Below are 16,539 nucleotides of genomic sequence, written 5' to 3'. Positions count from 1 at the left end.
AAATATCTGCCTGGCTTCCGTTTACTCTGTGTTCAGTGTACATACAGGAAGTATGCAAAACCTCTGAGTCACTGTGCGCTTTTTGTGTTTTTCATAAGTCCTGAGGCCGACATGATACAGATCTGACTCAGTCGTCAAACAGCAAAGCTGTGCCTCAGGCTACACAGATCTCACAGGCGCAAGTTTGAGGCAGCAGAGCTGTTTCACCTCATCCGCACATACCTGACAGGGTCGAGCCTGGGACCCCAGAGATACACAGAAGTCTGCACAGATCTTACAGGCTCAAGCCTTAGTCAGCATGGCAGCGCGTCTGGCTACGTAGTAAAGGCTCGAGTTTCAGACAGCAGATCTGTGCCTCGTGCATGTAAATGTTACAGGCTCAAGCAGAGCTAGAGTGAAAACTGCCCTTCTAAGCAACTGAATGCTGGGTAAATTTAACTTCGTTCACCGTGGCTTTCCTGCAGGACTGTTACAGGTGACTGTGTGAACCACGCCTGTGAATATTCTTATCCCAGATCCTACAGGCTCAACCTGACAGCAGAGCTATGTCTGCTGTTTTACAGAGCTTACAGGCTTAATCTTCCGACAGCAGAGCTGTCGGTCTCGCTGCAAGAAGCCTGCAGACTTAAACCTCTGACAGCGCCACAACGTGGGCGGAGCCATGTTCATGACTTCCATGGTGCAACTGCTTGGGTCCAATGGCTGCAAGCTGCACAGGCTCCGATTTCTGCTCCTTTGGTGCATCATGGACCCTCCTCTCTCAGTGCTCCAAGAGCCCCACACTCAGGTGTTGTGGGGGCCTATCTTGGGGGTATATGGTGTGCCTAGGGACAGGGAGGCCTATACTGGAATCAATATATTAAATGGGACAACCATTCTGAAGCTCTGTCCGTGCCGTCAGCCACAAGCGCTGACGTTACCATTTATTTATACCCCCTGGTCCGCGCCAGGCCCAGGAGGGTGAATGTGCTACAAACAATCGTAGTGTCCGGTTGGCTCACTATATCCCTCCTTATCCATCTTGTTGTAAACAATAAACTAAAATAATAAACTAACAAAACAACCACACAAACAGGCCCAACAACAGTCTGTAATGGCCAAATTCTTCGGAGGTACCGCCGGTTGTTCAACACCAATAGTCTCTCAGTTTCTGACTTGGTCTGGGATTCTCTCACAGCAGATACGATCCTTGGCGTTGGGATGCACTGGCTGCTAGCCTCAAAATGTCCCTGTCTCCCTGTTGAGTTGCCTCTCCTTCCCACTCATTCCCTGGGGTTTTCACGATGGTGTTTTCCCCTTCGGGTCCTTCACTCTGTCCACCTTCCACTCGTAGTGACCCTCGATCCTCCTGGCCACCCTGGGTGGGTAGTACCAACTTTTTAAACCACAACACATTCTGCGCTATTTTCCTATACCCTCTTTGTTAGGTCACTATAGTTCCTTGTACTTCCACCACCTCCCAGGGCTCCGGCTCGAACGGAGTTCGGAATTTCGAACCTGGGTGTCTGTCTTTCGCTATCAGTAGGTCTCCTATCTGGAGTTTGACGGTCTTAGCTCTTCTTCTGCTACTGACAAGATCATTGATTGTTGTTCTCTTTTCATGCACCACTTCCTCATCCATGGTGCTCGGCTCCCAGTCTCCACTCACAGGTACTACGTCGCTTACATCCCGTTTCATTATTTGGTCACTCGGAGCACACCTGGTGGTGCTGTGGGGGGTTTGCCTGTACGCTCGTAGAAAACCGATGCAGACACTCATCAAAATGCTCCAGCTGAGCTACTCCAATTCGTAGGGCCTTGTTGATTGTCCGCATGAGTTTCTCTACATCACCATTGGCCAGGGGTCATTGAGGAGTTATTTTCCGGTGACGGGTGTTATGTTGCTCCATGTATTCCCTGAACTCTTTTCCATGGAAGGGTGGCCTGTTGTCAGTTTGCACCACTTTCGGAGTCCCCAGTAGGGCAAACGTTTTCTGTAGCGCAGGCGTGACGTTTTCAAAGGCTGTCGACCTCACCACTTCTACAACTAGAAATTTCGAATAGCTGTCCAACAGGACCAGGGTTGATCTCCCGGCCAGGAAACTACCAAAGACTATATTGACTGATTCCCACGGCTTTGTTGAAGGTTACTCAGTGATTATTGGTGGAGTGGGCGCTTCACTTCCGGTAATCTGGCACTTGTGACAGCTTCTTACTTTCTCCTCGACCATACGATCCATTCCTGGGAACCACACTTCAGTCCGCAGGCATGCTTTGGTTTTCTCAATCCCCTGGTGCCCTTGATGAGCCAGGTCAATTGTTTGCTTCAACAGCCCTGCTGGCATTACGATTCTTGTTCCTCTGAGGATGATACCTTGGTTACTCTTGCTAAGCTCGTATCTGCATTTCCATACCCCCATCCGGGCTTCTGTCTTCTTCCGTCCTCCTGCTCGCTCCGTCTAAGAAATGTCTCCATGCATGGCTTCGCAACGTTTCCTTTACAGCTACTAAGCATTCGTCCTCGTCAGTAGCTGTCCGAATCTCTACCAGCAATATGGCTCGGGGACATGACTCTCCGGTGACATGCTTAATGAATGACTCAGCCCCTTCATCAAATACCATAGGCTGGCTCGTGGTGGGGGTTATCGGGTGCCGCAACAGGTAATCCAATGGGTTGTTGGCCCCTGGGCGATAGACCACCTCAACGTTGTAGTGTTGGCTCTGAACCGCCCACCTTTCGATCCTCGGGGGTCCACTCCTCGCCATCCCCGTGAAAAGGGTAGCCAAGGGTTCGTGGTCTGTCACAACTTTGAATCGATATCCGCAGAGAAATATGTCAAAATGCTGACACGCCCACCTTATCGCCTGCGCCTCCCTCTCAATCTGGGCATATCGAGTCTCCACCGCCGTCAATGCTCTGCTGGCATATGCAATTGGCGCCCAATTGTCCTCCCCCTCTCGCTGAAGGAGTACTGCCCCTAGGCCAACTGGCTGGCGTCAATGACCAGTTCTGTGGGGTGGCCGGGTTTGAAATAGGCCACTGTCGCTCCTTGAAGCAACTCCCTTTTGATGTCCTGGAATGCCTTGGCTGCCTCCCCCATCCATTGCCATTTCACGTCCTTCGTGAGCGCCCTCAGCGGCTCCGGCAGTGTAGACAGGTGGGGAATAAACCGTCCATAATAATTAGCCATGCCGAGGAAGCTTCTCATCTCGGACAGATTCTGAGGGGTGGTCGCCACCCTATTCGCTTCTACCTTTGCCGGGTCCACTTGTATTCTTCGAGAACCGGTAGTCAAAGAATTCTACTTCTTGGCATAAAACGAACACTTCTCTCGGTGCAGCGTTAGCCCCTGATCAACGAGCCGCTGAAGAGTGGCTCGTACTCGCTCATGGTGTTCTTCGAGAGACTTGGAGAAAATCAGTACATCGTCACTCACATTTATCAGTCCCAGGAGGCAGGATAATGCTCCTCTGATGGCTTCCTCGAATACCTCTGCCGCAGAAGATACCCCAAAGCTGAGTCACTTGAACCGCCGCAGTTCTATCTGAGTGGAGAAAGTAGTTATATAGCTGCTGGACTCATCAAGCAGCAACTGGTGATACCCAGAATTGAGGTCGACTTTAGAGAACCACCTGGCTCCGTTGATATTGGCCACTATCTCGTCTATTGTGGGAGTAATGTGCCTTTCTCATTTAATGGCGGTGTTTGGCAGGCGCATGCCACACACAGCCTTATCGTTCCTGGTTGTTTTGGCTTGGGTGCGATCATGAGTGGGTCATCCACGGGGTAGGCCCTGACGCCTTCTCAATCACCTCCGCCTTTTCCACCTTGTCCAATTCTGCCTCTTCCAGTTGCCGAAGGCGAAACGGCACTCACCGATGTCTCAGTGCCACTGGCTCGATGGTTTTCTCTATATGCAACTCCACTTTGACCCCTTTCAGACACCCTAATCCTTCTAATAGGCTGGGGAACTCGGCCATGAGTCTTGTCTGCAAGAGATTGATGTATTTGTCGCACAAACATTACCAACCCTAAATCTTCTGCAGAGTGACAGGCTAATAATGTTCCTGCGCTGTCTCTCATTACATGAAATCAGGTTACATTACAGCTGATCTGTCTCCATGAGTGACCTCGACTTCAATCATTCCTTGGAGTGCGATGGGGGTGTATCCGCCGTAAGTGAAGATTTGAGCTAAGGTGCTCTATAACGGGGGTTTGGGCGTGAGCCGATCATATTGCTCTGCATCAAGGATATTCACTGACACGCTCGTGTCTATCAACGCCGTGACTCTATTTTCCCCTATCCCAATCAAGCACATTGGGGGTGGTCTTTTCCGGGGTTTGGTCTTTTCCGGGAGGTGGTTCGGCCTGTGTACAATATTACAAATGCCTCGTCCTCTTCGTCAACCTCCGTTATCCACATGTTCCGAAATCGGCCCTCCATGTCTTCTACCTCTTCCGCGGCATGGACCATCTGTTTAGGCGCTCCAAACTTCTGCGTCGTAGGTCCTGGCACTGATGCCTTGGATGCGTTCATGCATGCTTTTGCAAAATGCCCGAACCTTTCACACTTGAGACACGCTTTCCCTTGTGCCGGACACCCTCTCAGCGGGTGACTATCCAGGCATCCTCAACCTCCTGCGCGTCCGAGAACACCTTCTCTTCCCCAACCGGGTCCCTTCCGGATGGCGTCCACCCTCTCTTCTTTGACCACAGCTGCTTGCCCCTGCGCTCCCCCAGTTGACCTTTTTGCCAGTGCCATCTCGATTTCTCCGGCTTGGGCATCCGCCAGTTCATGAGATCTTCCTAGAACTAGGATATCGTCAAGCTATATTCCTGGCTGACGCAGGATGAGTTTCCGTAGGTTTGACGACTTGCAGCCTTGGATGAGCTGGGCCCTGATCTCTAGTGGTTTGTCAATACCAGTACACGAACTGGCCAGCTTGCGCAGCCGCATGAAAAACATGTCTACTGACTCTTCTTCTCTCTGCTTTGCCTGCCGCAACTTAAAATGTTCAAAGCCCGGATTGATCTGGGGGTCGAAGTACCCTCACTTACTGTCCCCCCGTGTCTGGTAGATCCAGAAACAGTTTGTATAGTTCATTCCCTCCCATGTGGAGCATGGTTGACCTCTTGACTGCGCCATTGGTTTCCCACACTGCTACGAAATAGTTCTCCAGTTAGCCAATCCACTTGTGCCATCTGGGTGCCTCTGTTGCCAGGTCTGCCAGTTGGCTGAATGGCGGTAATGCATTCAGAGTAGTGCGCGAGCCATGTTCTGCCCCTGCGGGGTTGTCTCCCTCTGCCTGTTGCAATATTCTGCCATATCCTATGCCCTGAAGGGCCTCGCCGTGAGACTGGTAGTCATGCTCCCTGTGGAAGCCTTGGATGGGTAGGCTGCCCCCTCATCTTTGGAGATCTCTCCACTCTTCTCTGACTTTTGTTTTTTTCCCCTTCCTCTCTGGTGGTGTATAGGTGTGCCACTGAGTCTTCCAGGCCCTCGGCAGGCCGCTTTCAATGCCCCAGGCTCCTGCTTCTCTCTTCTCTGGCTGACACTCAGCAACCCATGCATGGGCCTTCCTGCGCACCCTTCTCACGCCAGATCCGACGATCACAGCGGAGCACCGCCACCAGCCACAGATTCACAGTATGCACCGCCGGGCACACGATGGTGTATGACCGCCATCGTCGCCAGTGTTGTTGGGGGGGGGCCTATCTCGGGGGTATATAGTGTGCCTAGGGACAGAGGTCTATACTGGGATTATTATAATAAATGGGATAATCACTCTGGAGCTCTGTCCGTGCCATCAGCCACGAGCTCGAACGTCACCATTTATTATACCCCCTGGTCCACGCCCGTCCCAGGAGGGTGAATGTGCTACAAACAATCGTCGTAGCCGGGTGGCTCACTACACCAGGGCCTGAAGTGCTTCTTGCCTCTACCGTCCCTCATTCCCACAATGGACTGACTCCCAGTGTTCAAGGGCCCTCGTGCCCTGTGTCCCTCCAGTGCTCCAAGGGCCTTCACTCCCCTCTGCCTCGACCAGTGAAGAGGTGTCAAGACATTCATTAGTGAATGATAATACCGTTTTATCTGGATTTAAAATATTTCATGACAGCCTTGGCATCGTAGTTGCGCACTCGGCGACTCCTACCTGGTAGCTGTGAGTGAATTCATGTGACCAACGTCATTGTCAATGTAAACTACACCAAGGTGCATACATCTAACCTACACCAAGTATCAAATATATCAGTCTAAGGTTGGAGCGCTTCCAGCGGGTTTTCTTAGACTCACAGCGGAGCCTCCGGCAGTGAAGGGTATTCTATGCGTCCGCCACCCTTCACCCTACCAGCCGGAGCCCAGAAAGGATACTTACTGACTGTCGGACCCCAGACGCGTTTGAGGCCGGGGACCACGTTTTTAGGTCTCGTCCTATCTATCGCGCAAGCAATAATAGGACGAGAGTATAGGAGGCTAAATAAGCTTTGAAACCATAGCGGATTTGTTCGAGTGCATGTGCTCATGCACGCGCTTGCCATTTGCTCCCCGAGCCGCCTGCCTGCTTCACACTTCAAAGGAATGCGCCCCACGCAATGCTGAGAACCAGCGCTTCCCTCCCACTCGCTCGCACATTAAAGGCTGCTTCTCCCCCGCCAATGCGCTCCCGCCCCGCCCCCCCACAGCAATGCCAAGAGCTTGTTTGTCTCACCATTCCTTTCTCCGATTTTATACAATCTTGTGTTGTTCCTTCACTCTGCTTCCTTCCGTACTAGTATTGGCTTCCCATTTTGGCCCTCTCCTTTTTGCTTAATCTTCTTCTTTTCTTCCCCTCTCGTCCTTGTATCGACATCCTCATCTCTTTATACGAGTTGACTTCGTTTCTTAATTTTCTTTCCCACTTTACAAGCTCCTCCCTAATCTTCCTCTTCATTTCTCGCTCAGACTCCCTCTTTATCTGCAGCATCTCCTTCCAGTCCCTGTCTTTTCTCATCTCTCCCTGTTTCTCTCTGATCCGAGAAGATGAAGTGTGTGCTGAAGACAAATGACATTTTCCATCAGTCTGATCCCGAAATGATGGTTATAATAATATACTACATTCTAGTGTGCTGGGCTCAGTGTAAAATTGCCCCTCTTATCTGTTAGTTCCGCTGATTTACCTGTGGGCCCTGTGATTGCGCCTGCTACCAGGGAGGCGCGTGCACTGTGCTCGGGGCTGGCGGGCAGTGCCACAGACAGACCCCCATCCAGTGAGCATTGGGCCTGCACAGGCTGCGGATGGTCACACATGCTGTGCTGGCCCCAGACAAGTAACAATATCACCGCTGTTGGAGTGAGTGCCCTGTGGCAGCACAAGCTGCCAAGGCCACAGCCGCCATGTTAGTAACAGGCAAGCAATGACAGTACGTATACCGTGCTGAAGACAGCTACGTCACATTAGCTCGAGCGCCTGTGAGCACTGGGCCCAGCCTGCTCCCGGATAGTCACAGGCTCTCTACTGGAGTCAGGCAAGCAGTGATGGACCAACATCCTGTCGTCCTGCCTCCACCGGTGTCCAGAGTGACATAAATTGTACTGGTCATGGGCAACAGTACTGTCACTGCTGCAGCGCACTGCAGCTCAGGGGCACTAGCAGACCCCGACTTGCACCGCCACAGGCTCACACAAACCCAGCAAAAGCACATCCCCCATGCTACCAGCCCGCTGGGCCTCTGTAATGACCTAAACATAGCAATGAACGTTGCAGTAGCAACAGGGCAGCCCAGCACCGAATTCAATGGCTGGGGCTGCCGTAGTAACACAGGCCCGCCCCTCAATAGTGGAATTATTCAGGGGTGTCTCTCCTCGCTGTTCGCTATGATATTGCAGTGATGTGGCCCCACACTGCGCCGCTATCAGTCCTCGGGTGAAGGGCAGGCCTCTGACACTGTCCTCTTCGCCCGCCAGCTCACATTCTGGTATCCCCAGGGTGCAATTCACACAATTGTTGGCCTCTCGTTGTGGGAGCACTTCCACTGCTTGTTATGTTTCAAAACAGTGTGCAAAAGGACCTCGTTCACTAATAAACAAGTGTCAACAGTCGGTTGCAAAGTGATTCATAATAGTTGCTACAAACGGAGCAAATCCTATCTTTGCTTAAAATGCCCTCAATGACGGGCTCGCCATTTAAAGTTCTGTTTGAGCGGGGGGTATAGCGGGACGCATGCACACCTCTGCGTTACTATAGCTCTTACCTACCGTTCGCCAAGGCCTCAAAGCGCTTTAATGTGCTGATGGTGTTTGTCGCATGTTACCATACACACCGTGGAAAGAATCCCACTGTTAAAGAGCAGGCTTTAACATTTCCAAGGTTCATGCGTGAGTAAACTCATCAAGGTCAGTTTCTTGCTCGTCGGGGTCAGTTTTTTCTTCACATGCTGAGATGCCTATATAATATCAAAACTTACCAGATACCAGAATGCCGAAAAAAAATATGAAATTTTTCGCGAAGATCTGTGACACTTGAGAGGTCTTAATGCGCCTGTAATGTACCAGTAACCCCGCCCAGGATCAGCGTAGCAGCAACGTGCCCCATTCAACAACAATCAACCAAGCACTTTATGGCTAATGCAAGTAGACTGGTGCCGGGAGTCCTACCTTGCCTTCCTAATTGCATATATGTCAACATGTTAGAACAGGAAACAAGGAGGTTTGGGGGAAAAACATGAAGGGGGTCATATTTTCCCAATTAACTTCTATTAAAGCAGCTGCAATTTCAGGCGGAAAACAGCCCTGCAATGTGTTAAGTCTCTTCTTTATAGAAATGTCACGATGCTTCACTGTAGCATCTGCCTTAATTTCTGCCGTCCTGCCTCCGCTGCTCTAATTTTGCCTTTTACTGCCCCCTACCCACTTCCTGTTTCCTCCCCTTCCTGGAAGTTCCTCTTCCAGACTAGAACTAGACTGCTAACCTCCCTAGGGCACACAGTGTCGTTCATGGCTGACATTTCAACAAGTGCCACACGCATCTTGTGCCAGACTAACGCATTTGCTGATTTTTGTTGTATCAGTGTAATGCCCCAAGATTGTCACGCAATAAAAATTAATTAAAGGCTGACTGTCTTTCAGCGCCTCGCAGTAATGCCTGTACACGCTCCGTTAATGTTATTTGGCAGCTCACTGCTGCCTGCGCCAACTATACAGATGCTGATGATACCATGAGTAGTCTATCAGTACTATTATCTCATCGTCATGCAGTATGTGCTGCCTGTGCTGAATCGATTGGCTTTGTAATTGGCTGGCTTGCACGCTTAACCCAGCCAAGCTATTACCGAGCTGCTTTATAAGTGATCCTTGCGCGTGATAAACACTAGTCAGTTCTGGGCCAACACAGCATCAGATAAAGAGCAGTGATGTAACAGTACACACACACTCAACCACACACACACATAACCACACACACACACAACTACACACAACCACACACACACAACCACACACACACAACCACACACACACACACACACACACACACACAACCACACACACACAACCACACACACACACACACACACAACCACACACACACACAACCACAACCTCACACACACAACCTCACACACACAACCTCACACACACAACCACACACACAACCACACACACACACAACCACACACACACACAACCACACACACCACACACACACACACACACACACAACCACACACACACAACCACCCAGAACCACACACACAACCACAACCACACACACAACCATCTATCTATCTATCTATCTATCTATTTATCGCACTCACTATCTCTCTACCTATCGCGCTCACTCTATCTATCGCCCGCACTCTATCGCCCTCAGTCTATCTATCTATCTGTCGCCCTCACTCTGTCTGTCGCCCTCACTCTGTCTGTCGCCCTCGCTCTGTCTGTCGCCCTCGCTCTGTCTGTCGCCCTCGCTCTGTCTGTCGCCCTCGCTCTGTCTGTCGCCCTCGCTCTGTCTGTCGCCCTCGCTCTGTCTGTCGCCCTCGCTCTGTCTGTCGCCCTCGCTCTGTCTGTCGCCCTCGCTCTGTCTGTCGCCCTCGCTCTGTCTGTCGCCCTCGCTCTGTCTGTCGCCCTCGCTCTGTCTGTCGCCCTCGCTCTGTCTGTCGCCCTCACTCTGTCTGTCGCCCTCACTCTGTCTGTCGCCCTCACTCTGTCTGTCGCCCTCACTCTGTCTGTCGCCCTCACTCTGTCTGTCGCCCTCACTCTGTCTGTCGCCCTCACTCTGTCTGTCGCCCTCCCTCTGTCTGTCGCCCTCCCTCTGTCTGTCGCCCTCCCTCTGTCTGTCGCCCTCCCTCTGTCTGTCGCCCTCACTCTGTCTGTCGCCCTCACTCTGTCTGTCGCCCTCACTCTGTCTGTCGCCCTCACTCTGTCTGTCGCCCTCACTCTGTCTGTCGCCCTCACTCTGTCTGTCGCCCTCACTCTGTCTGTCGCCCTCACTCTGTCTGTCGCCCTCACTCTGTCTGTCGCCCTCACTCTGTCTGTCGCCCTCACTCTGTCTGTCGCCCTCACTCTGTCTGTCGCCCTCACTCTGTCTGTCGCCCTCACTCTGTCTGTCGCCCTCACTCTGTCTGTCGCCCTCACTCTGTCTGTCGCCCTCACTCTGTCTGTCGCCCTCACTCTGTCTGTCGCCCTCACTCTGTCTGTCGCCCTCACTCTGTCTGTCGCCCTCACTCTGTCTGTCGCCCTCACTCTGTCTGTCGCCCTCACTCTGTCTGTCGCCCTCACTCTGTCTGTCGCCCTCACTCTGTCTGTCGCCCTCACTCTGTCTGTCGCCCTCACTCTGTCTGTCGCCCTCACTCTGTCTGTCGCCCTCACTCTGTCTGTCGCCCTCACTCTGTCTGTCGCCCTCACTCTGTCTGTCGCCCTCACTCTGTCTGTCGCCCTCACTCTGTCTGTCGCCCTCACTCTGTCTGTCGCCCTCACTCTGTCTGTCGCCCTCACTCTGTCTGTCGCCCTCACTCTGTCTGTCGCCCTCACTCTGTCTGTCGCCCTCACTCTGTCTGTCGCCCTCACTCTGTCTGTCGCCCTCACTCTGTCTGTCGCCCTCACTCTGTCTGTCGCCCTCACTCTGTCTGTCGCCCTCACTCTGTCTGTCGCCCTCACTCTGTCTGTCTGTCGCCCTCACTCTGTCTGTCTGTCGCCCTCACTCTGTCTGTCTGTCGCCCTCACTCTGTCTGTCTGTCGCCCTCACTCTGTCTGTCTGTCGCCCTCACTCTGTCTGTCTGTCGCCCTCACTCTGTCTGTCTGTCGCCCTCACTCTGTCTGTCTGTCGCCCTCACTCTGTCTGTCTGTCGCCCTCACTCTGTCTGTCTGTCGCCCTCACTCTGTCTGTCTGTCGCCCTCACTCTATATATCACATCACCACATCATCACTCAGTACCACCACAGCATCACTCAGGGGCCCCACAACATCACTCAGGGGCCCCACAACATCACTATGCTCTACCACAGCATCACTGAACGGCACAGCATCCCTCGTCGCCACTACAACATCAATCTGTGCAACCGTTCAACAACTGGTTCAAATATGTTCTCTCAATGTTTCAAGCTTTATTACAAATGTCACAAAAAGATGTTAATATTTCACTTCTGTTCTTGGATTTTCGTCAGAATAAAATAAACTGAACATAATCTTCACAAAAGTTATTTACAAAAGTTTAAGCTATTGCCATTATAAATTACAATAACTTTTATTTAAGTATTAATTATTTTAAAAAATTAAAAGCCATTGTTATTTGTAATAGCAATACATCTATGTCACGTAAATACAACACATATTGCATTACAAATGCTATAGGTGTCACATTTGCGAAAGTTATAACTATTGCCATTGTAAATGACAAAGCTATTAATTTCGCTATTTTCAAAACCAACACATAAATAAAAAATGTGTCATTTACAATACCAATCGCACAAACTTTCCTTATGCGAGACCTATTGCATTGCAAATGCTTGTTTGTTGGAGCTTCACTGTGGTGATTGCTCGAAGGAGCTGCTCGGATTTGGGAAGACTTGTACTCTGGCGCAAGAGAAAACACAGTATATGGCACCACCTAGTGGCGGTTCTTGTTAGCTGCATCAAAAAGGAAAAAACAGCTTGGGCCTTCTGTTTTACTACATAAGAGCATTAAGGGGAGAGGGGACCCTGAAAATTCACGGGGCCTGTGAGAAAGTCCTGGCTGCTTTGAGTTTGAAACTGTCCTCTCTGACCCAGCCTTGCTACTGTACGAAAGGCCGATACTTGGAACAAGGGAAGTCTGACGAGTGAGTGCGTGGGCAGGTGCGGTAGAGCATTCAATAAAAGGATGAAGGTGACGAACGAGCAGATGAGAGCCGAGACAATATAAGAAGGCAGCAGAGCAGGGGTTGAGGTAAGGGAGGGAAAGATAAAATGATGAGTTGGATGGAGGCTGGTTGGAGAAGGGGAAAGCATAGTGTGGCAGGAGAGATGAGAAGGCCGAGGGAAGGAGGGGAAGAGTATGGGTGAAGTCTGCTTGTGAGACACAAAGCAGTGTGATCTAAAGTGGGAAAAGTCCTCATGATGTACGCTCAGAGGTTGTTTAATTCGCCTATTTATCAAGATATACAAACGTTTCATTTCAAAGCTCGTCGAACAGTACTTCTTCATATGCCCATGCACAACGACTCTTGTGTGCAATGTGCACATACCCCGGTGGAGAGATCTGCGCACGTTGATTTTTGCTGGTGATTTGTCTCATAAAGTGATCACAAAGATGTTGTGGTGTTATTTGTTCTTCTGAGCAGTGCGCCGGTCATGTCATTCACAGATTCCTCCGGGCAGTCACATATGTACAGTAAACCTTAGAATGTTGCTGTGTGAACGTAATGCAGATTAGCACGTTTTGCAGCAATCTGCCCTGCAGGGCTTGTGGGCTGGTGCAATACAGCTTGTGAATGGGCAACAGCGTTTAACTGCAAACGGGTAAGTAACTATTTTACAGAATGAGCCCGTTCCGGATTCATATGGTGCATCATCCTTCCATTTAGTGATCGTCTCCGATCGTAACCTCTAGGTGGTAGTATGAGCACTGAGTCTTGAACTGCACAAATCTTAAGGTTAAAAAAAACCCATAGCTACAGGCAAGTACTTTTTCCCCCATCAAATCCACGATGCGGCCGTTAGAATTATTGTGCTGTAGTGCCCCCTTGAGGTAGCAGCGTTCACTTGCAAAGGACAGACCATGAAAGTCCTGCAAGTAGATTTCAGTGATGGCTGAGGGCGGCGTTCACCCAGGAGTCATACGTTTTGTGTGGCAGCTCAGCTGAGCTAATAGATTGGTCTCTTGCAGTCTCCATAACAAGATCGCCGAAGCTTGGTTTGTGTTTGTATTGGGGGGTGGTCTTTATCCTTTGCTGTGTGTGTAAAAAAAATCAGCTTTTGCTTCTTCATTTCTGACCTGACTTTCCCTCCGTCCTCCGCAGGAACGCCAGCGCCTAGAAACCATCCTGAACCTGTGCGCCGAGTACACCAAGACGGACGGCGGCGCCTCCGAGGCCTCTGAACCCCTGCGCATCGAGGAGCAGCGCATGTTTCCCCCCGCTGGAGAGGGCACGATGGGCCGGACTAGCAGGAGGCCCTCAAGAGAGGCGGCCAGTCTCGCAGCCTTCGGGAGGGCCTCGCGGGACCCCAGCCCCAGGAATGCCCCGGATGCTGGAGGGCACAGGCAGCGGGAGAGTGCGGAGCGATCCGACGAGGAGAACCACCGGGAAGAGTGCAGCAGCACCGAGAGCACGCACCAAGAGGTAACGCGCCTTCCCCGGTGACACAGATTTCAACCTGCATCAAATGATGTGTGCTGAGACTTGGGCACAGTATAACATAATGGGGTAACCCAAATACTGTCCGCGGACCTGGGTATCGATTGATATAGAATACAGTTGGTCCTAGACTCATTTACCATGCAATCGAGCATCAGATAGTAAAAAAATGCGGGATGTAGAGACAAAAAGTCTAGAAAAAAGGCGGGGGTAAACACCAATATTTAATAATTTGGCAGGTATTATACACATAAATAATTCATGGTTTGAAATGCAACTTAGAAATGCATATGTTTGGCTTAAAGTCACAAATACATACAACGTTCTCAAATTTGCGCAACTTCAAATAAAAATGGCACCCATTATTTATTTGAAAAGCTAAATGTTTTTATTTCACAGACACTTTTTTAAGTAAACAAATTACCATATTCTATAGCAAGATGAGAGGTTGCTCCAAAGGGCAGTGAAAAGAAACGTGCTCATGTGTGAGACAGATAAGGTGAAAAAGAGCGATATCAGTGGGTTAAAAAGTAATGATTACATTTATAATAAACAATGAAAAACTGGTTATAGGTCACATCAAGATCAGTTAATCAGGGCCTGCCTCTCATGAGTCATTCTTGTTGTCCATGATTTTTCAAAAAGAAGAAATTGAGAGATAGCATCTATAGGTTGGACAGGGTAAGGGTGGTGTCGGGTACAGGCCCACTTGGGTAAGAGTGTCGATGTTTCGACCCTGGCGCGCTAGGGGGGTCGCATAACGAATTACGATAACGAACTAGACTCCTCCATGCTAACTAGTTACGCGACCCCCAGCGCCACTGGGTCGAAATGTCAACATTCTTTCCCAAGTGGGCCTGTACCCGACACCACCCTTACCCTGCCCAACCTACAGATGATATCTCTGTTTCTTCTTTTTGAAAACTCATGAACGACAACAGGAATGACCCATGAGGGCAGGCCTTGATTAACTGGTCTTGATGTTACCTATAACCAGTTTTTCATTGTTTATAATAAATGTAATCATTACTTTTTAACCCATCTTTACTCTGATATCCCTCTTTTTCACCTTATCTGTCTCACACATGATCACGTTTCTTTTCACTTCCCCTTGGAGCAACTTCTCATCTTGCTATAGAATATGGTAATTTGTTTACCTAAAAAGTGTCTGTGAAATAAAAATTGTTGGCTTTTCAAAGAAATAATGGGTGCCATTTTTATTTGAAGGTGCGCAAATTTGAGAGCTTTGTATGCATTTGTGACTTCATGCCAATCATATGCATTTCTCAATTGTATTTCAAATCATGAACGTTACTACGACTCGATTGCATGGTAAATGAGACTTGGGCACAGACCTGACCTGGCTTCTTAAGCGGTAGATGATCAGGTCTGTGCCCGAGTCCCAGCACAGGCCCTCCTACCCCAAGCGGGGAGGGATATGTACAAATCAGACATTGTATTGTAATTGCATCATATAGCGCTTACTACCCCTGACGAGGCGTTGAAGCACTTTTTCTGTGAGTAGCACGCTACTCCGGAACCCATAAAGGATTAGTGGTGAATTAGTATAGTGAATTATGAAAGTAATTTGAGTGGTGGATATGTTAGTAAGTTATTTGGATTGAGAAGGATAGTGGAGGGATAGAAGAGGGAAAAAGGTTTGCATTTTTATAGCACTTGCTACCCCTGATAAGGTGTTGAAGTGCTTTTTCGGTGAGTAACATGCTACTCCAGAACCCATAAAGGATTAGTAGTGAATTAGTATAGTGAAAATATAAAAGTAGTTTGACATGAAGCCCTAGCTCAGAATGCAGCATTTTTTTGAAACCGTGGAGTAATATTAGGTCGAGGTGAAGGCCTGTCATACACCTTTCTATAGGCAGCTTGTCTTAAATAACACCTTTGACTCCTCAGTACAGCCGCATTGCTCATTCACTTTTTTTTAAGGTTCCCTTCTCACCAGAATTACTATTTCACCACAAGTCAGTTTTTTTTCACAAGATCAAGTGTTACTGTGTCTCTTCCTTAATATCAACACAGTCTTTGACTATGCAGAAAACGTTTTGAATGTTTACATTTATAGTAAAAATAAAAAAATCAAACATTAGTACCATGTAAAGGATTAACATGTCTAATGTGTTTTTGATAGAGTTGCAATTTGGGTGGAGAAATGTGTCCTTTGAATAAGTTACATTGTGTCACATGGCAAAGGGCTGAAAGAAGTTCGTTACACAAAGCCTCTCCCTTCAGATGTTTTTCGGGTTCAAAGAAGTTCGACTCGGTATTAATACATACACCCTCATGCTTAACCCCTTCCATGCTCATGACGGAACGGTTCCGTTATCAGCGTCGGTGCTCCAGTGCTGATGACGGAACATTTCTGTCATGAGCCAATACGATTTTAAACCCTTCAGCACTGCAGCGAAATTCGCGCAGCACTGAAGAGGTTAAGGAAGAGCTCCAACAATTTCCTTTAAAAAGGGTAATTTCATTTTCCTCTCCGCCCCCTCGGAGGAAAGCAAAAACACATGTAAATGTTTCACTGAGAGCTACAGAGACTCATTCTGTCCCCGTGTTAATTCCCCTGTTCACAGAACTCCTGTTTTAGCATCCACTAGCGTGTTCCCACGGTCCCCAGGTAAATACTTTTGATCCATGAGACTTCACTTTGTACACTACTTTGTTCTTTCCTAGAATGGATTAGTAGTTCCAAATTACCGGCTTGGTTCGTAGCACTGCCGCTTCTTGG

At 49.5% G+C, this 16,539-nt stretch overlaps 1 protein-coding gene across 10 annotated transcripts in view; it reads left to right on the top strand.

Moving 5' to 3' along the window:
- PHLDB1 (pleckstrin homology like domain family B member 1) overlaps positions 1-16,539 on the top strand; it is a 417,405-nt gene that overhangs the window by 251,776 nt on the left and 149,090 nt on the right. For all 10 annotated transcript variants that reach the window (XM_078682222.1, XM_078682223.1, XM_078682232.1 and 7 more), the window contains one exon: positions 13,455-13,775. In XM_078682222.1, coding sequence (XP_078538348.1) covers positions 13,455-13,775 — 321 coding nt within the window. The remainder of the gene's footprint in view (positions 1-13,454; positions 13,776-16,539) is intronic.

This window comes from Lissotriton helveticus, chromosome 3_1 (assembly GCF_964261635.1).
Source record: "Lissotriton helveticus chromosome 3_1, aLisHel1.1, whole genome shotgun sequence".
NCBI lineage: Eukaryota > Metazoa > Chordata > Amphibia > Caudata > Salamandridae > Lissotriton > Lissotriton helveticus.
This window is presented reverse-complemented; position numbering and strand designations above follow the sequence as displayed.